The sequence below is a fragment of the Ahaetulla prasina genome, chromosome 8, assembly GCF_028640845.1.
Source record: "Ahaetulla prasina isolate Xishuangbanna chromosome 8, ASM2864084v1, whole genome shotgun sequence".
NCBI classification, from domain to species: domain Eukaryota; kingdom Metazoa; phylum Chordata; class Lepidosauria; order Squamata; family Colubridae; genus Ahaetulla; species Ahaetulla prasina.
This window is the reverse complement of record NC_080546.1, coordinates 34,692,936-34,713,845: the sequence shown is the minus strand read 5'-3', so window position 1 is coordinate 34,713,845 and position 20,910 is coordinate 34,692,936. Positions and strand designations below refer to the sequence as shown.

The 20,910-nt window shown below is 33.1% G+C and overlaps 1 protein-coding gene across 3 annotated transcripts in view; it reads right to left on the bottom strand.

Moving 5' to 3' along the window:
• TTC29 (tetratricopeptide repeat domain 29) overlaps positions 1-20,910 on the bottom strand; it is a 126,458-nt gene that overhangs the window by 90,698 nt on the left and 14,850 nt on the right. For all 3 annotated transcript variants that reach the window (XM_058193940.1, XM_058193942.1, XM_058193943.1), the window contains 2 exons: positions 9,740-9,963; positions 2,070-2,255 (listed from right to left, as the gene is read on the bottom strand). In XM_058193940.1, coding sequence (XP_058049923.1) covers positions 2,070-2,255; positions 9,740-9,963 — 410 coding nt within the window. The remainder of the gene's footprint in view (positions 1-2,069; positions 2,256-9,739; positions 9,964-20,910) is intronic.

Sequence of the window (20,910 nt, the reverse complement as noted above, 5' to 3'; positions counted from 1 at the left end):
CTATGGGCTGGTGAATAGCGCAGGCTGGTAAAGCCTGTTATTAAGCCTGTTATTAAGAACACAAAGCCTGCAATTACTGCAGGTTCGAGCCCGGCCCAAGGTTGACTCAGCCTTCCATCCTTTATAAGGTAGGTAAAATGAGGACCCAGATTGTTGGGGGGGCAATAAGTTGACTTTGTAAAAATATACAAATAGAATGAGACTATTGCCTTATACATTGTAAGCCGCCCTGAGTCTTTGGAGAAGGGCGGGGTATAAATGTAAACAAAACAAAAAAAACTAGGAAGAAATATATTAAATATATTAAAGGTAATCAACAGGTAAAAAAAATGCATTAAAATTATGGAAAAACTTCATTGAAGAGCACATTGTTGCTATTTTCAAATGTCCAACTTAATAACAAAATGGCTTATGTTTATTTCATGTTAATATATAACGAACTTATAACAATTTATTTGCAATATTAAATGGAAAAATAATGGTGAAATTGAAATAGCAGAGCTACTCAACTCCTATTTGCTCCTTCTTCACCAACAGGAAGAAGGAGCTAGATTGAAACTGGAAAAAGGAGCTAGATTGAAATTGATACAAACATGGTCAGAGAAGTACCTCTTTATTTTGAATGAGTTTGAATTCAAGAGTGGGACTAAATGCACCTCTTGGGGATCTGATTGCATTTTTATGACTATCTTTCAGGAATCCTGAAAAACTGATGTTGGGTGAGTAAATCTTTTTCAGAAATGGAAAAAGGAAGAAGCTCTGGGGAACTACTGATCACTCTGTTAGAGACAAATGAAGAATTTAGAGCAGATAATATAATAATTGATCTATAAGCAAAGGAGGATTATCTAGATAATTTGGTCTGCTTCGTGCAAATAGGATGTTAAATTTTGGTAAATCACATCATTTATCAATAAACAAGCTTTTAATAGCAACAGGGGAAGCAAACAATTTGTGTACACACACTAATGAAATGGTGGAAGAAAAAAAGATGTGAGAAGCACAAAATTCAGATTCTACTTGTTAATACTAAGATATTAAGACATTTTTGGCTTAGTTGAAACTCAATGTTTTGAAGCACTAAAGGCTGCGAGGAAATACATCTGCTTGAATGTGGCAGATAACCTCAGCATTAAATGCTCCCCCCAGATCCCAACTTGGGTACAAGCCATAATGATCTGTTACAGTATGCCAGTAACTACTGGTCTTCTAAAGTTGTTTGCCCTTTTTTCCATACCACATATTGAGAAAGAGAAAAAAATGGGAGAGAAAAGAGTTCAAAAGCCCCTGATCAAGAAGTTAGAGATAGAAAATTAGCAGTCTTCAAATGATCACACACACCCCTCAGTCTGTCACGTGACCCCATTGAGTTCTTGCAGAACCCTTGGGTTCCAAGGAACATAATTTAAAAAACCTTAGTCTAGGCCATTAGAGAGCCAGTTTGGTGTAGTGGTTGAGTACTTGTAGAGTTTTATTAATTATAAATACCATTGATAAAGCACAACAGTAAATCCAGTATATAGAGTTCTTATAAAACATAACTTTGCTTAAAGAAGAAAAAATAGAGGGTAACAATTGTGTATGTCTTAATTCTTCTATGGCACAATTAGAATGTGAAGCAGTGGTTAATTCTACATCATGAATTTCTCATGGAGCAAACATCCACATCTCTGTAAATACAGATAGTCTTTTTTTTAGTAATCAAAATTGGACCAGCAATTCAGTTGTTAATTGAACTGGCTGCTAAACAAAATTGTGAAATTATGAAATGATATTACTTCAGCTTTTCTTTGCAAGACAGCCCTGCAAAAGTCATAAATGCAACAATTGGCTGCAAAGTTACTTTTTCATCACTGTCAGAACTATGAATGGTTGTTAAACAAGGCAATCGCTAAGCAAGTATACAAAATTTTTTAATAATGCTAAAATGCTAGAATTTTAATTTTAGTACATCAAACTTGCTAGTTTGATCTAGTGCTATATTCTTATGGTACACGTTAACTATCTGAATAAATTTTTGGAAATGGTGATCATAATTTTGACTACATGATAAAAACATACATACATACCTTGTTCTTCATAAACAAGGCCCATATTAGAGTGTGCTTCAGCTTCTTTCCTCCCACCATCAATTTTAATCAGTTGAGCAGTTTTGTAACATTGTTCATAGAAATAATTCCTTAACCATCTGTCTTCAGTCTTGTTGAAGCAATAGGCTAAGTTCCGTTGATTAGAATAAACCTCTTCATAGTTTTCTTCAATGCAAGAAAATTATTATATTTTAATAATATTGAACATGCCGTATAACTTTTGTTTTTGTTTAGATTTTGCCATACTATAAAATTATAGCTATATAAAGTGCTATTTTGTGCTATAACATATTGTATGGTATATAAGCAGCATTGTATATGCATAGATATCTATAAAAAACATTTTCTGATATATATTTCAAAATACCTTCTGTGCAGTTCTCTATTTACATCGTTAATTAACATATCATTATTCCAGTTCCTATTGATGTTTCCTTCTCTCACACACTTATTACAATTGATTATGTGATATGACCAATATTATTTTTAGTATCCCACTTCAACACCTCATTCTGGTTTATTAGTCTACAGCATAAATAGGAAGGAGTTAATTCAAAATCTATTAGCTCTCTGGAGGATTTCCTCATTTGTAGGATCAGTAGCAATAAAACTACACCCAGTCCCAAAATAGATTTAGGTGTGGCAAGTATTTAACTCAAACCTGTTGTTGAAACAAATTCCCGAGCCATATATTTAGAAGTCTATAATGCCATTCTACCTCTTTTCAGCTTCTGTTGGTTACACATCAGTATTCAAAATACAATGACAAGAAATGTGTTATTACCACAATAGAACATATTGTTTAAACTCTTCTTTGATGTATCTCCTCACACATATTTTCTTTTGCATTTATGAGATCTCATGCTTGTCAATCTTCATATGCTCTTCTTGATACTTTTTGCAATCTACTGCAGTCTTTAGTTAACAGAAAAATGGTTCAATCTGAGCTGCTGTTTTTCCTCCATGAAAATAATCTACATCAACTTGATTACTTAGAACAAAAGTCAAATAGTTATGAATTGAATCTGATATGAAAAACGTATAGAAATGGATATTAAGGCTATCTCCCTTACTAGCCTATAAAGTTGACAAAAGTTCCAAGAAATTATTGAAACCTTAAGATCTGTCAACAACGCTAAACAGTGGATCAAATGATGCTATCACAAACCCATTTTAGAAAAAAAGAAAATTCACACATACATATAAAAGCATGGGTGTTAATATTACATAGTGCATTCCATATTATAGTTTCAGTCCTTATAGTTATTCACCAAACACATACAGCAGAAAATGATAACTGTGAAGTGATATTATAACTATATTACCTGAAAACAGATAAAAGAGGAAAAGATAAAAAAGGAACATTTCTAATTTGAAGAAAGCATTATCTAGAGATTAAAATTATTCTCTCTTTGCTACTGAATAGCAAAGCAATAAACTTCAGTAAAATTATGTAAATAACTTGAGGTAAGTACCCTACAATTCTCAAGAGATGAAAGTGACCTGAGGCTGGTTACTGTTAGTGTCGCAGTCTTGATTGAATGAACTTTAATGTGACCCTATACTATTCTAGTGTCTACCCATTCAGTGAATAAGAATAAGCAAGGCACCAAGACAACCATTTCAATGTAATTGTTTTGGACACAAACTGGCCAAGTGGGCAGGAATCCCATGAATAAAGCAAAGCAATGTTAAAACATTTCCTTTAAAATGACTATATTTTAAAATATAGAAACCTCAGAAATAATTTTGCTTTCACATTGGCCATATTACATTCAAAAGTATTTTAGTTTGACTTAAGAAATATATTAGCTGAAATCAATTTCTTCAATAACCCTCTATTTAATTATTTTGAATTTCAATCCCCAATCATTTTACAATTAAATATCTTGAATTGGAACATTACAACAATAATGAACCAAGTAAGTACCTTGAAGGATTTGCGGAAGGTTGACAGATGAACAGTTTTATAGTTCTGCAGATATAGCTTAAACTACAATGTACCACACAGTAGTACAAAATGAAACTATGTTCAAACTGAAAATATTTGGGTAAACTGGGAAAATATTTCTAGGAACTTAATAGCATGTAAGGCCAAGGGTCAGTATATAGCAGTTCATATGCTGTCCAAACTTTGTGCAAACTAAAATTTCATTATATATTGATGCATCTCAGCCCTTGATTTATTTTATTTATCTGTATGCCACCATTATTATTTTACAGCAAACATATCCAATACAACTTCCTTCTCCTATTTTCCTCACAACAATAACTTGAGGTAAGTACCCTACAATTCTCAAGAGATGAAAGTGACCTGAGGCTGGTTACTGTTAGTGTCGCAGTCTTGATTGAATGAACTTTAATGTGACCCTATACTATTCTAGTGTCTACCCATTCAGTGAATAAGAATAAGCAAGGCACCAAGACAACCATTTCAATGTAATTGTTTTGGACACAAACTGGCCAAGTGGGCAGGAATCCCATGAATAAAGCAAAGCAATGTTAAAACATTCTCTTTTAAAATGACTATATTTTAAAATATAGAAACCTCAGAAATAATTTTGCTTTCACAAAGCATTGGCCATATTACATTCAAAAGTATTTTAGTTTGACTTAAGAAATATATTAGCTGAAATCAATTTCTTCAACAACCCTCTATTTAATTATTTTGAATTTCAATCCCCAATCATTTTACAATTAAATATCTTGAATTGGAACATTACAACAATGATGAACCAAGTAAGTACCTTGAAGGATTTGCGGAAGGTTGACAGATGAACAGTTTTATAGTTCTGCAGATATAGCTTAAACTACAATGTACCACACAGTAGTACAAAATGGAACTATGTTCAAACTGAAAATATTTGGGTAAACTGGGAAAATATTTCTAGGAATTTAATAGCATGTAAGGCCAAGGGTCACTATACAGCATCACAAATGCTACATCTACATTATCCACTAACAGTAGTAAAACAGTTTTAAAAATCCAAGAATTTAGATACTAAGTGGGTTGTCTTTTTCTCAAACATATTTAGCCACCATCTCCAATGTATCATTACTACACTGAAGCAGGCCATACTTACTTTCAATGTAGAATAACCATTGGAAGAAAATAATAAATGTAAAATTGTATTTTCTCAGGCAGACTTTACTCCCCGCCATACACTTTTCAAGAACCAAATGCAACTGAAAAAAGAGGGGTAGCCCAGATAGCCTGCAGGAGCCTCCTCTTATCTGCTTCCTCCGTTACTGCTGGCCGTACTGCAAAGATGTTGTGTAGGAAAGAATAAGTTTCCTAACTAGAGGGTTTTTCAATGTTTTCTGGAAGAGAGTACTGAAAATATTGGCGTTAGAAAATTCCAAGATTTTAATTTAATGTTTTTGAACTAGAGAGAATGATAATCTAAAATTGGGAGTGGGGGGATAATGTCCTAATAAAATTTAGGTAGCTGTCCCTTTCTAGAGTATGGCCTGCTGTTTGGCTAAGTCTTCAATGCCTTCTTGAAAGAGGCTCCCTTGATTAAGACCATGTAAGACTACTCTTAAAAAACCCTCACTGGACTTGGAAGATGGTAAACAACTTCTGACTTCCTGCCAGCTTCCCCACTGAATTTCCTTGTGGAAACTCAGCTGGCAGAAAGCATCAGAACTCCCTTCCTTCCTTCCTTCCTTCCTTCCTTCCTTCCTTCCTTCCTTCCTTCCTTCCTTCCTTCCTTCCTTTTTTCCATCCTTTCTTCCTCCCTCCCTCCCTCTGTCTTGAGAATCCATGAAATAAATATGAATAAATTTGGCCTGCTGGTTGGAATCTGAAATTAAATATCTGATGCAATGACAGATTTGTTCTTGAATAATCACAGAAGAATTCCACCAATTCCTTGTTGGGAGGACTTTTTTGGGCTCCAAAGGATGTCATTTGGAAGCAGCAGTTGTACTGTCTGATTTTCTTCCTGAACGCATTTGCAATAGTTCATCATTGTTACATAAATTGAATACATTAGGTAGAAGCTGCAAATTGCTTATCCTAATATTTCCAAACAGCAGAATTTGGAGGTTTCTTTAGGGAATAGAAATGCAAGACAGTGAGGGCAGACTTTGGCCATTGCACCAACATCAGAAATTTTATGTTGTACAAATTGTGCATTTTTGCCTCATTCTGTTGAGAGAAAGGCAATGTTGAGGCAAAATCCACAACTTGCACATGTATTCCTTGTTGTTAAAGGCAGGTATTATCATGCTGAGAAACTCTTACAGTAATTAGTGCTTGTCACATATTCTTGCCTTTCTCTTGCTCTTCTCATTCCTCCTTCATTTTTTCTCATCTCCTCATTCTGTACCTATTCTTGTGATTCTGGAGACTTCGGGCTACATCAGTTTGGTGTTCTCTCTTGACCATGATAACACTAAAGATCTCCTTCTTTCACATAGCATATTTATACTGATATTTTATTTCATTTTTATTGCAATTGTTGCCTAATTGTTCTCATCTCAGAACAATTTAGAATACCCACTGACTTCTCCAATGAGTTATAGGAATCTGACAGCGACAGTTTAGAAATAGAAAGACATGACATCCTGAGGGCTAGGACAGGACTGGTCTATCTGATCTCTGAGGGCTGATCTATGTTTAGCTTTAAAGCAGGCAGAAGTTGAAAACTGAAAAAGGAAGGGGAAGGACTAAGATATAGTGGCAAATATTTTTGACCAGAGAAATCCATTTTCTACTCCATCTGCAGCTATAGCAATTCACTCGATGACTTTCAGCCCAACTACCATACTTTTCAGAGTATAAGACGTACTCCCCCCTCTCAATAGAGGGTGGAAATGTTGGTGCGTCTTATAGACCGAATACAGCCATTTTTGGCCTTCTGAAGCCCCGCCCCATGCATCCCGTTTTTGCGAAAAACAGGCCCATTTTTCTCAAAAACAGGGCACGCAGAGGCTTTGGGAGGCCTGCAGAACGCTCCTGTGGGCTGGGGAGGGCAAAAACATTTTTTTCCAAAAAAACACAGTTTTTGTGAAAAATGGGCCTGTTTTTGGTCTCCCAAACCCCCCATGCATCACATTTTTGCCCTCCCCAACCCCCAGGAGCACTCTGCAGGCCTCCCAAACCCTCTGCACACCCCATTTTTTTTCTTGCTTAACTCTTCAAAATCTTGGTATGTCTTATACACCAGTGTGTCTTATAGTCCGAAAAATATGGTACTTCACAGGATTGGTGTGAAGAGATATAGGAGAGTGGAATACAATGCATATATCTTGAGATGGGCTATAGATGCACGGGCATGTTTTTGTGCCAGAGAAGAAGGGCACCTAAAGCAATAAAAATATCCAAGCCTTTCTTCATGCACCTTCATGCTTTATTTTAAAATGCCAGCATGTTTTTGAAAGAGACCAAAAGAAAGCGATAGTAACTCTAGTTCCACCAAAACTACATTATAAATCTTCTACAATTGAAATCAAATAGGAATGTCAACTGAATTAATTCACTAAAAAATCAACTCCTAAAATTGCTGATGTATATTTTCTATGGGGCTCCTGGTCCCATACAATAACTAGCATTAGGTCCTATCTATTCCTTAACACTAGTGATAGGCAATCTACTTTTCTCTTTCTCATTTGAAGCCTAACGTTAGTCATTTATTACATATTTTAATTTCAGAACTGACAATCATATTGCCTTTTTCAAAATGATGTGAGGTTTCTTTCTTCATTTTCTCTGTCAAGAGAAGCAGTCTTGATGTGTTTTCTCAGTTATCCATCTAGCTTCTCACATTTTCCTATCTTATGACTCCTATTTCAGCACATCAACATGGATTATATTTTGTTAAAATTAGGGTATTTAAAGGTGTGCACCAATATACAGCCATGCTGCCTAGAAAGCAATCTTCAATGACAAGATTATGAGGATTACAACTTAAATGAAACACGTTAAGAATTTACATTTCAAATAAACACAATGTATAAGAAATGAATTTGCAAAGCTGCTACATTTATCTGAAAATTATGATGTTTTAAATTTTAAAAAGTGATATATAAAACAATGACTTCTCAAGAAAAGTGATAATTGAGTGATGATAGCATGAATATATAGAAAGCATCCTAATCACTTCATTGCAGAAATTCATCTTGTCAGTGGAATGTTTCGTTCCAGCGTTGGGATTCATCATTTCGAATTCCACATCATTTACTCCAAAAATACAGCTTAGCTGACTAAAGCTGAAAAATGCTATTTCCAGAAGAGTCTCAAACTCACACAACATACGAATATGATTAAATATGCAAATATAATGCAAAGGTAATTCAGTGGTTGTTACACTAGTTCTTTATTTATTTTAAAGAGTCACACAATGCATCAATTCCTTGCTGCTGGATGGGGGAAGGAATGAGGAATTTAGTATTACTTTTTGTTTGTTCCTCTGCCTTTAGTCTGAAATGGTATAACTTAGGCAAAAGTTTTCTTAAAAGAATTTGGTCTTAAGGTTCTATATGTTTCATAATCACCTGGAAAAATAATTGGGGAAACTAAAAGTTTGCAAATTGCAGGTCTGCAAAAACCTAAACGACCATTAAATTGCAGTGAAGAGCTATAGTTTCTGTATTTCTTCTTTACAGCCTAAGTGGTTATCTTGGTTGTTGTTTTTTGTTGTTGTTTTTTGCAGTCCAAGTCTGGGTGCTGAACTAGAAATTGAAAAACAAGTTAAATTGTGTCTTTCATTCAGATGTATGAAAGTCTTTTCTGGCTTCAGAAATGTAGCTGATTTCTATACTATTTAAATTCAAATTTTAGTTTTATAGTTAAAATGATAACTATCTGACATTAATTTGCAAAACTTGCCTATACATTATATTTTCTATGGGGCTCCTGGTCCCATACAATAACTAGCATTAGGTCCTATCTATTCCTTAACACTAGTGATAGGCAATCTACTTTTCTCTTTCTCATTTGAAGCCTAACGTTAGTCATTTATTACATATTTTAATTTCAGAACTGACAATCATATTGCCTTTTTCAAAATGATGTGAGGTTTCTTTCTTCATTTTCTCTGTCAAGAGAAGCAGTCTTGATGTGTTTTCTCAGTTATCCATCTAGCTTCTCACATTTTCCTATCTTATGACTCCTATTTCAGCACATCAACATGGATTATATTTTGTTAAAATTAGGGTATTTAAAGGTGTGCACCAATATACAGCCATGCTGCCTAGAAAGCAATCTTCAATGACAAGATTATGAGGATTACAACTTAAATGAAACACGTTAAGAATTTACATTTCAAATAAACACAATGTATAAGAAATGAATTTGCAAAGCTGCTACATTTATCTGAAAATTATGATGTTTTAAATTTTAAAAAGTGATATATAAAACAATGACTTCTCAAGAAAAGTGATAATTGAGTGATGATAGCATGAATATATAGAAAGCATCCTAATCACTTCATTGCAGAAATTCATCTTGTCAGTGGAATGTTTCGTTCCAGCGTTGGGATTCATCATTTCGAATTCCACATCATTTACTCCAAAAATACAGCTTAGCTGACTAAAGCTGAAAAATGCTATTTCCAGAAGAGTCTCAAACTCACACATGAAACAACTGAAATCTTCCCTGAGGCACACATTGCTGCTCCATTACCCAGAATCCCCCTGTTTACCTGATCGCTGGGCTGCCTCAGCTCTGGTCAGGAAATAGTGAAGCTGATCCAGCTTATCAGGCTGCTCCTCGAGGGACTTTTCCAGCCATATGGCTGACCCAGGCCCTGAAGCCTCCCTCAAGGCATTCCACTTCTCTATCAGAGTAAAGAGCTCAGCAAAAGACTTGTGATAACCCTGCTGCAGCATGTCTATGCAGATGTTCTTCTTGTATGAATTCCGGTAACTGGGAATTTGAAAAGGCTGGTTTTAATTTTTTTTCATTCTTGATTATCATTTCTCCCTAAAAAACTCACACAACATACGAATATGATTAAATATGCAAATATAATGCAAAGGTAATTCAGTGGTTGTTACACTAGTTCTTTATTTATTTTAAAATGCCAGCATGTTTTTGAAAGAGACCAAAAGAAAGCGATAGCAACTCTAGTTCCACCAAAACTACATTATAAATCTTCTACAATTGAAATCATGTGACCCCCAGGACAGTGTAACTTTCATAAGTATATGCATGTTGCCAGGGATATATGATTGGATGACTACAAGAACACTGCAACAGTTTTAGGTGTGATGACCAGTCATGTCACTTTTTTCCAGTGCTATTGTAACTTTGGATGGTTGCTAAATAAATGGTTGTAAGTCGAAAATTACCTGTACAGATATTTAATTATTGTGAGGTGGGGAATTCTGTAAGAAATATCAAAGAAGTTGGTACTGTAAATAAATATAATTTTGTGCAATTATGCTTTTTTTTACTTAGCCTATCCGTTGCATTTGCTTTTATAATTAATTGTGGACCATAAATAAATAATATTCATTATTTACTTTGAAATGTATTAAAAGGAACCAAATCATTATCGTTTTTTTTATAGTACAAGCTGGTACAAGAAGTTAAACAAGAAGTCAAAGGTGTAAAAAATAAGCATGAGAGAAAACACAGTTGGAGTGAGCTTTCTTTTTGTGACATGAGCATGCGCATGCCCACGTGAACGTGCGCACGCCCATGAGTGAACTTTTAGTGACAAGTTTGAAACCCGCCCCTGCCATAAAAGGTATGTCTGGTAGGAAAGGCTGTTCTGTGCCATGCTTCCCTGAAAATAAGACCCTGTCTTATATTTTTTAAAAAAGAAATCTGGTGCAAGATATTTCTTTTGTTGAATCCAAATTTGGCTTTTGAACCTTGAAGACAGCAAAACAAAATTTGGCTACAGCAATAAGTAGGATTACATTGAGCAGCCGGCCGTAATTGATTTAAAATAGGGCTGTAAGTCCTGGAAAGCCCACTCAAACAGATGCAATGCACTGTAATGTAAATGTTGAATGTAAAGTGTAAAAAACCCTTTTACGAATATCTCAATAATGTTGAATTTTCTTTCCTATATCGCAATTGGCTTATGACCACAATTTTATCACCTTTTGCCATGGTTCTTAAGTGAATAATATCAGATGTTTAGTGAATCATACAGTCCTTAAGTGAATCTGGCTTCCTCCATTGACTTTGCATGCTGGAAGCCAGTTAGTAAGGTTTTAAATTGAAATCAAATAGGAATGTCAACTGAATTAATTCACTAAAAAATCAACTCCTAAAATTGCTGATGTATATTTTCTAGGATGTCTCTTCAATTATAAAAATATGCTCGGAGGCATATTAACTCCAGCAAGATTAGACAGTGCGATTATACAACTTTTCTGAGAAGAGGAATTATCACACCACTATGTGACTGCAGATAATCACATCTGTGAGTTCACCAAGGATAACTGAGGCACAAAACATTTGATTCATTTCTCAGTGTATTGATTCAATTTACAGTCATGTACCAAACTATAGAAAGAAAAACAAAATGGAAAAGAGAAAACTTTTTTTGGTATTGTTTGAAAGAGACCAAAAGAAAGCGATAGCAACTCTAGTTCCACCAAAACTACATTATAAATCTTCTACAATTGAAATCAGATAGGAATGTCAACTGAATTAATTCACTAAAAAATCAACTCCTAAAATTGCTGATGTATATTTTCTAGGATGCCTCTTCAATTATAAAAATATGCTCGGAGGCATATTAACTCCAGCAAGATTAGACAGTGCAATTATACAACTTTTCTGAGAAGAGGAATTATCACACCACTATGTGACTACAGATAATCACATCTGTGAGTTCACCAAGGATAACTGAGGCACAAAACATTTGATTCATTTTTCAGTGTATTGATTCAATTTACAGTCATGTACCAAACTATAGAAAGAAAAACAAAATGGAAAAGAGAAAACTTTTTTTGGTATTGTTTAAAAGATGACCAAAAGACAAATAAAAGACTTAGGATTTAAAGAGTTAAGAATAAGAATTAGTATTTTTTTAAAAAGAAATCTGGTGCAAGATATTTCTTTTGTTGAATCCAAATTTGGCTTCTGAACCTTGAAGACAGCAAAACAAAATTTGGCTACAGCAATAAGTAGGATTACATTGAGCAGCCAGCAGTAATTGATTTAAAAAAGGGCTGTAAGTCCTGGAAAGCCCACTCAAACAGATGCAATGCAATGTAATGTAAATGTTGAATGTAAAGTGTAAAAAACCCTTTTACGAATATCTCAATAATGTTGAATTTTCCTTCCTAGATCGCAATTGGCGTATGACCACAATTTTATCACCTTTTGCCATGGTTCTTAAGTGAATAATATCAGATGTTTAGTGAATCATACAGTCCTTAAGTGAATCTGGCTTCCTCCATTGACTTTGCATGCTAGAAGCCAGTTAGTAAGGTTTTAAATTGAAATCATGTGACCCCAGGACAGTGTAACTTTCATAAGTATATGCATGTTGCCAGGGATATATGATTGGATGACTACAAGAATACTGCAACAGTTTTAGGTGTGATGACCAGCCATGTCACTTTTTCCCAGTGCTATTGTAACTTTGGATGGTTGCTAAATAAATGGTTGTAAGTCGAAAATTACCTGTACAGATATTTAATTATTGTGAAGTGGGGAATTCTGTAAGAAATATCAAAGAAGTTGTAAATAAATATAATTTTGTGCAATTATGCTTTTTTTTACTTAGCCTATGTTGCATTTGCTTTTATAATTAATTGTGGACCATAAATAAATAATATTCATTATTTACTTTGAAATGTATTAAAAGGAACCAAACCATTATCATTTTTTTATAGTACAAGCTAGTACAAGAAGTTAAACTAGAAGTCAAAGGTGTAAAAAATAAGCATGAGAGAAAGCACAGTTGGAGTGAGCTTTCTTTTTGTGATATGAGCATGCGCATGCCCACGTGAACGTGCGCACGCCCATGAGTGAACTTTTAGTGACAAGTTTGAAACCCGCCCCTGCCATAAAAGGTATGTCTGGTAGGAAAGGCTGTTCTGTGCCATGCTTCCCTGAAAATAAGACCCTGTCTTATATTTTTTTGAACCCTGAAATAAGAGCTTGGCCGTATTGCCATGCACTCAAAAGCCCAATTCGGCTTATTATCAGGGGATGTTTTATTTTGGGGGAAATAGGGTAGCAGAGAAGCTACTGTGTCATTGTGAAGTTCCCACATTTTCTAGCCATGTTGAGTTGTAAAGCAAACACTGTATGCAAGTCATGGTGATGGTTTCATAATTTTAATATACCAGGATCAGAGGTAATACACTGAAAGAGTTGGAGATATGCAAGATATAAGAAGCTGGTATTCAGAAACTCTGGTGTCTATGGAAATTCTTAGTCATCCAGGTCATGGTTGTCCCAAAGGTGCTTTTTCAAGAGGCAACCAGAATTTCTGGTTTTTCTCTGAAGATGTTTCGCTTCTCATCTAAGAAGCTTCTTCAGCTCATGAAGCTGAAAAACTTCTTTGATGAGAAGTGAAATGTCTTCAAAGAAAAAGCAGAAAGTCCAGTTGCCTTTTAAAAAATCACCTTTGGGAAAAACTCTGGTGTTTTGCTTTGCATTCCATTAAAGCCTAAACTCACTGCAAGGTAATTCTGTGCTCACTGAAAAAGATCATTGTACAATTTTTCTATTCCAAAAGGAAAATCTCACAAGCTGAAAATCTCACAATTTTAGGAGTTTTGACCAGTCATGTCACTTTTTTCCAGTGCTATTGTAACTTTGGATGGTTGCTAAATAAATGGTTGTAAGTCGAAAATTACCTGTACAGATATTTAATTATTGTGAGGTGGGGAATTCTGTAAGAAATATCAAAGAAGTTGGTACTGTAAATAAATATAATTTTGTGCAATTATGCTTTTTTTTACTTAGCCTATCCGTTGCATTTGCTTTTATAATTAATTGTGGACCATAAATAAATAATATTCATTATTTACTTTGAAATGTATTAAAAGGAACCAAATCATTATCGTTTTTTTTATAGTACAAGCTGGTACAAGAAGTTAAACAAGAAGTCAAAGGTGTAAAAAATAAGCATGAGAGAAAACACAGTTGGAGTGAGCTTTCTTTTTGTGGCATGAGCATGCCCACGTGAACGCATGAGCGACGCCATGAGTGAACTTTTAGTGACAAGTTTGAAACCCGCCCCTGCCATAAAAGGTATGTCTGGTAGGAAAGGCTGTTCTGTGCCATGCTTCCCTGAAAATAAGACCCTGTCTTATATTTTTTTGAACCCTGAAATAAGAGCTTGGCCGTATTGCCATGCACTCAAAAGCCCAATTCGGCTTATTATCAGGGGATGTTTTATTTTGGGGGAAATAGGGTAGCAGAGAAGCTACTGTGTCATTGTGAAGTTCCCACATTTTCTAGCCATGTTGAGTTGTAAAGCAAACACTGTATGCAAGTCATGGTGATGGTTTCATAATTTTAATATACCAGGATCAGAGGTAATACACTGAAAGAGTTGGAGATATGCAAGATATAAGAAGCTGGTATTCAGAAACTCTGGTGTCTATGGAAATTCTTAGTCATCCAGGTCATGGTTGTCCCAAAGGTGCTTTTTCAAGAGGCAACCAGAATTTCTGGTTTTTCTCTGAAGATGTTTCGCTTCTCATCTAAGAAGCTTCTTCAGCTCATGAAGCTGAAAAACTTCTTTGATGAGAAGTGAAATGTCTTCAAAGAAAAAGCAGAAAGTCCAGTTGCCTTTTAAAAAATCACCTTTGGGAAAAACTCTGGTGTTTTGCTTTGCATTCCATTAAAGCCTAAACTCACTGCAAGGTAATTCTGTGCTCACTGAAAAAGATCATTGTACAATTTTTCTATTCCAAAAGGAAAATCTCACAAGCTGAAAATCTCACAATTTTAGGAGTTTTCTCCTATGCTTCTGGCTTCAAAATTGCAGTGTCTTGGTGAGTTGAAAATAGAAAAGGTCATAAAAAGGCATCCTTAACACAAATAACTAGGTGGAGAAATGTTATTCATAAATAAGAAAGAAAATGTTTCAGTGCAGCTTCTTTTAACCTTGTCTTTTTCTAATCTTTACTTATCATCTGGCTTTTTAAAAAAACACAGCACTCTCCTAATAGATCAACTACTAGCCAATTTATTACGTTTGATTGTTTGCTTTTGATTTAGGAAGTTCTTTGAACCCAGCTATGCTTGTTTGTAGATCATTTACCTTGTTCACATAAGTGAACCTAGTTTATTAGCATGTAACTTTGAATTTGCACACCCCATCTTAATTTGAGATGCATATCTATAGTTAAGGTAATACATCACATTGTCAAGATCTGCTTAACTAAAGTTTCTTAAATAATCGAAAAGAGTTCATATTTACTATATTACTTAATGAACATATTATAGCTCATGTAATATGTGAGGTCAGACTATGATAAGTTTCACATATATTACTAACGCAAAAATATGATTTCTTTAGACTTTGATTAATGTAATGTGATCTTGGTTGTAGTTTTTAATCAAACAATAACTGTGAAATATTTGTCATAAAATGCACTGTCATAATATGAATTTTGGATTTTGATTTATGCTTGAATAATCAGAATTTACATTTGCATGTAAACATTTTATCAATTAATTAATAAAAATTTAAGACAAAAATAGGATAAACTTTATAGAGCTTTATGGAGCTGTCACCAAAAATAAAATAATATACCACAAGGTACGTGCAAAAGATTTTTTATTATTAAAATTTCATAACCTGTTATGAGCCTGTTGGTAAACATTCGTTTCTAAATTGAAATAATATCCTGTTAGTTATAATATGTAACTAAACTTGAAAATTCATTTTAAAATTATGTTTTATAAATCAATAATATTTAATGAAATAAATGTTCACAAAAATTATCTCCCAAAACAGTTTTTTCAATAATTATAATGGCCTCTGGGGGCCTCTACTGGAAACATAGCAATACTGCAGTTAAATATTACTATTCAAGCAAAACTCAGAATAAAATGAAAGTTGTGGAAAAAAATATATATATAATGTTTTCATACACTGGGTCTGATACTCAAAGTATCAGTTCCCTGTGGGTGTTCCTACTAATTTCAGAATGACTGCATCCATTATAAAAAAGTTAGATAAATGAGCAATTTCAAAATTATAGTTGTTGTCAAAATAATTATACTTGTTAAAAGCATTTAAATTGAGATTTTGGTGTTTTAAGGTAAAGTTAAAAATGCAAATATATAAAGAAACTACTGTAATTTAATGTACAATCTTGGTGTGTGTCTAGAATGGAGAGGACGGCAAACTTATAAAAGTAATAATAAAAAAGCCACATTGCAGACAATGTAGGTGTTCTCATACAGATCTTACTGTGTTTGCTGGGATGGGCAACTACTGATTTATTGCCCAAAGGAAATAGTTAATATGCTGTCCAAACTCAGTGTATTGCAGTTCATATGCTGTCCAAACTTTGTGCAAACTAAAATTTCATTATATATTGATGCATCTCAGCCCTTGATTTATTTTATTTATCTGTATGCCACCATTATTATTTTTACAGCAAACATATCCAATACAACTTCCTTCTCCTATTTTCCTCACAACAATAACTTGAGTTATTGTGAGTTAGGGTAAGCGAAAGAGAGACTGGCCCAAAATCACCCAGCTGGCTAAGGCAGGACTAGAACTCATGGTCTTCTGCTTTCTTGCCTGGTCTTAACCACTAACCCAAATTGGTTGTCAATGCATCAGTGTCTTCAGAGTTCATTATTTTAAAAAATGGGTTGAGCATCACCAAAACAGAATCACTGCTATTTACTCTGTCTGTTTAATTGCAATGTGCATGTTGTTCTTTTCCCCTGCTTCAAGTATGAACATAATTTAAATATTTATATTTGCCAATATGTGTAAGACTTTTCAATAAAAAGATAATACTGTACTTTCTAATTTTAAAAGTTGGGCCAAGTCATTAGATATAAAAAGTTAGATAAATGAGCAATTTCAAAATTATAGTTGTTGTCAAAATAATTATACTTGTTAAAAGCATTTAAATTGAGATTTTGGTGTTTTAAGGTAAAGTTAAAAATGCAAATATATAAAGAAACTACTGTAATTTAATGTACAATCTTGGTGTGTGTCTAGAATGGAGAGGACGGCAAACTTGTAAAAGTAATAATAAAAGCCACATTGCAGACAATGTAGGTGTTCTCATACAGATCTTACTGTGTTTGCTGGGATGGGCAACTACTGATTTATTGCCCAAAGGAAATAGTTAATATGCTGTCCAAACTCAGTGTATTGCAGTTCATATGCTGTCCAAACTTTGTGCAAACTAAAATTTCATTATATATTGATGCATCTCAGCCCTTGATTTATTTTATTTATCTGTATGCCACCATTATTATTTTTACAGCAAACATATCCAATACAACTTCCTTCTCCTATTTTCCTCACAACAATAACTTGAGTTATTGTGAGTTAGGGTAAGCGAAAGAGAGACTGGCCCAAAATCACCCAGCTGGCTAAGGCAGGACTAGAACTCATGGTCTTCTGCTTTCTTGCCTGGTCTTAACCACTAACCCAAATTGGTTGTCAATGCATCAGTGTCTTCAGAGTTCATTATTTTAAAAAATGGGTTGAGCATCACCAAAACAGAATCACTGCTATTTACTCTGTCTGTTTAATTGCAATGTGCATGTTGTTCTTTTCCCCTGCTTCAAGTATGAACATAATTTAAATATTTATATTTGCCAATATGTGTAAGACTTTTCAATAAAAAGATAATACTGTACTTTCTAATTTTAAAAAGTTGGGCCAAGTCATTAGATATAAAAGTTTGAAGCTTCTATACCTATGAAACTGCAGAAAAGTATGAGATAAAACTATTAAAAAACATGTTATTTATTCAAGTTCTTAAATAGTCAACATTTCAGGAATTATATATTTGTCAGGTAACAAATATTCTTTCATTGGAAAAAAATCTTAGTTTGCACTAAGAAATCCTTAATTTTATAAGTGTTATAATTGTAGATTGATCTTAAAGTTGCAGAATATATAGAACTTTCAAAAAATTTAATAGTAGAATGAATTTGTTGTTTAAATTTTATTGACAGTCTAGTGGCAGGGGTATTACTTAAAGCATTTTTAAAAATAAATATTTATTAATGTAATAAGCTGTTTGATCAGGTAATGAAATATTTTAACATATACTGGATATTTTCTTAACTGGGTATTTATTGTAATTGTGAACAACCAGTTTCATATTCCAAATATTATATTTTTTTTATTTTTACAAATATAAAATTGAAAAAGCAAAACTTTTAGCAATAATATTGAAATGTCTCTATGTTTTAAGATAGTTAGTAAAATGGTAAGGAATTCAGCATAGAGTAATTCCAACTGTTTTTATTTTAATTCTAAATATTAGATAATAAAACTTTATTTTGAACATATTTTTATTAATGAATGGTTATTTAGCCTAATGTATGATTCGGAAGAAAGATAATGATGCTTGAATTAAATGATGTATAAATATGGATATTAATAATATAATCTTATAACACATTTTGGTTTATGTAACCATGTGAATGCATAATACTGCTACCAAAATGTAGATGCCAAATTGACATCTTTCATAAGCATATTCTTATCAATCTACTGTTTACAATGCAAGCAAAATATATATCATCACTATCCATGATGTTCTAATTTTAAGTAACTGAAATGTAATGGCTATTCATAGAAAACTGATCTTTATGAGAAACCATATTTACTATTGCGCCTATCTAAAGTAGCTATTTATAATGTTATTTACAAGATATGAGGGAAACAAATCTCAATTTCAATAAAAATTTAAATTTTAATCTATATTACTTTATACAATATATTAAATAAGTAAATGTAGTACTTCATAAAGCAATAAATGTTACAATATTAAAAAAACTTCTATAATAGCAATTTATTAACTGAGATATATGTATGAAAAATACTCAGAATATTAATATCTTAAACCCATTTAAAATATACAGAGCTCTGAGGCAGTGAGAAGAAGCTGCATTATTTTTTGATTACACTTCAGGAAATATTTCTCCAGATCAGCTTTGTTCATTCCTAATGTGACAAATATTTTGTACTTCTAAATGTGTTCACTTAAAAGAAGCCTATCTTATTTACTAATCAGTAACTCTATAAAATTGTAAAGAAAGATTAAAGTTTGATTGTGACATAAAGCTTTGTATATTAAATCTTATTTTACATGTTATTTACCAGATGGATGGTAGACACACACACATACGAGAAAAGCATTTTGAGGGCAGAAATGCTTCAAAATGCTGAAAAAAATGTGAAATATATGGTATAATATTTTGTGCTGCAATCCTATCTCTACAAATTAATAAATCCCATCAAATCCAATCTATTTTACTTCTCTATAACTGTATGTAATATTACAGTCTTATTCTGGAACATTTCTATGCAAAGCTAAGAATATGTATTTATACTTTCAATTAGCAATTCATTTACAAAATACAGTTTATAGTTTAAAATATAGTTTAAAACTGAGGTTGGTATCCTTCCAGTGGCTATTTAATCATGCTTCCAAAAAGAAGTCAATAATTTTTATTAAGTCCAAAACTATCATGAATTCTAAGTAATTTCATATTGGAATCTCCCTCTGAAATTCAGAAAGAAAATTTAAAAACTATGGTTTTGGAAAGAAAGCCTTACACTTCATTGGGGTTCATATGCAGAGAGAAACTTCTTTGTTTCACTGTGGAAACAGTTGTATCAGTTTTGGTATTAACTATTTAACTAATTATTGTTTCCTATGATGTGTGAATTCTGGAAAAGGTCCTTACTTACATTCTCTTATGCAAACAAGATTGACAAAGTCTATTGTTTAAATTCAGTGTTATGAGAACAGGAATCTGGTCCTGCAACCGATTCAGGCCCTCCCACCTTCTTCCATGCATCGTTAAAAACCACTTTCACTGAAATTCAACATTATATAAAAAAGATGGAGTATTTTTTTAAAAAAGAATTATTTTGGACTATTGTACTATGTAAAGCCAACATCACAGAAAAGAGTACTAGATATGCAGTGTACCAATAGGATAGTTCCTCTTAGATTTTCATGTTGAATTCTTTTTGTAACATACATGGGAGCAAAAATCAGTCCAAAGGAGTTCAGGAAGATTAAAAAGCAGAATTTACTCCATGTATTCCAGGCTAAGCAAATTTTTACTGGTATTTAGTATCACTTTACAATGAACTTTTCCATAGTATTCTATGCACACTTAAAATAAAGCACAGCTATTTACTTGCCCTTATATTCCCTGCCAACTGATGAACTATTGAGAAATAAAAGGGGCAAAATATAGACTTAAACTTAGCAAAACAATGTATGTAAAGAAGTAAACATTCAGTACTCTTCTTTATTAAAGTATGATTTTTATTTCATATTTCCTAGAATCTGATGAGTTTTTGCAAGTAAAATTCTGTTTCCTCTACATTTGCTAATAGTCATGAGAATCTGTAGTTTGCACCTTCCCATTAAAAATGTATTGCATTTTTTGAAATTATTCACCCCGCCTTTTATCCAGATCATTTCTTTGAAAGGAAGAAGTAGATAATAAATGGAATTATTCATGATTTCCCATTAAATATGAAACTTTCTTTTGCAGAGTTTAGAAAATGGAACTTCTACATAATGTACTGAAGTTGATTAGAACTTTTTAATGTCTCAAAGAAAATATTCCATATTACAAAAATGCATAGAAAATTTTTAAAAGAAAGTAAACTATTTGTCTCTTCCATAATCATACTCTGTTAAGAACATT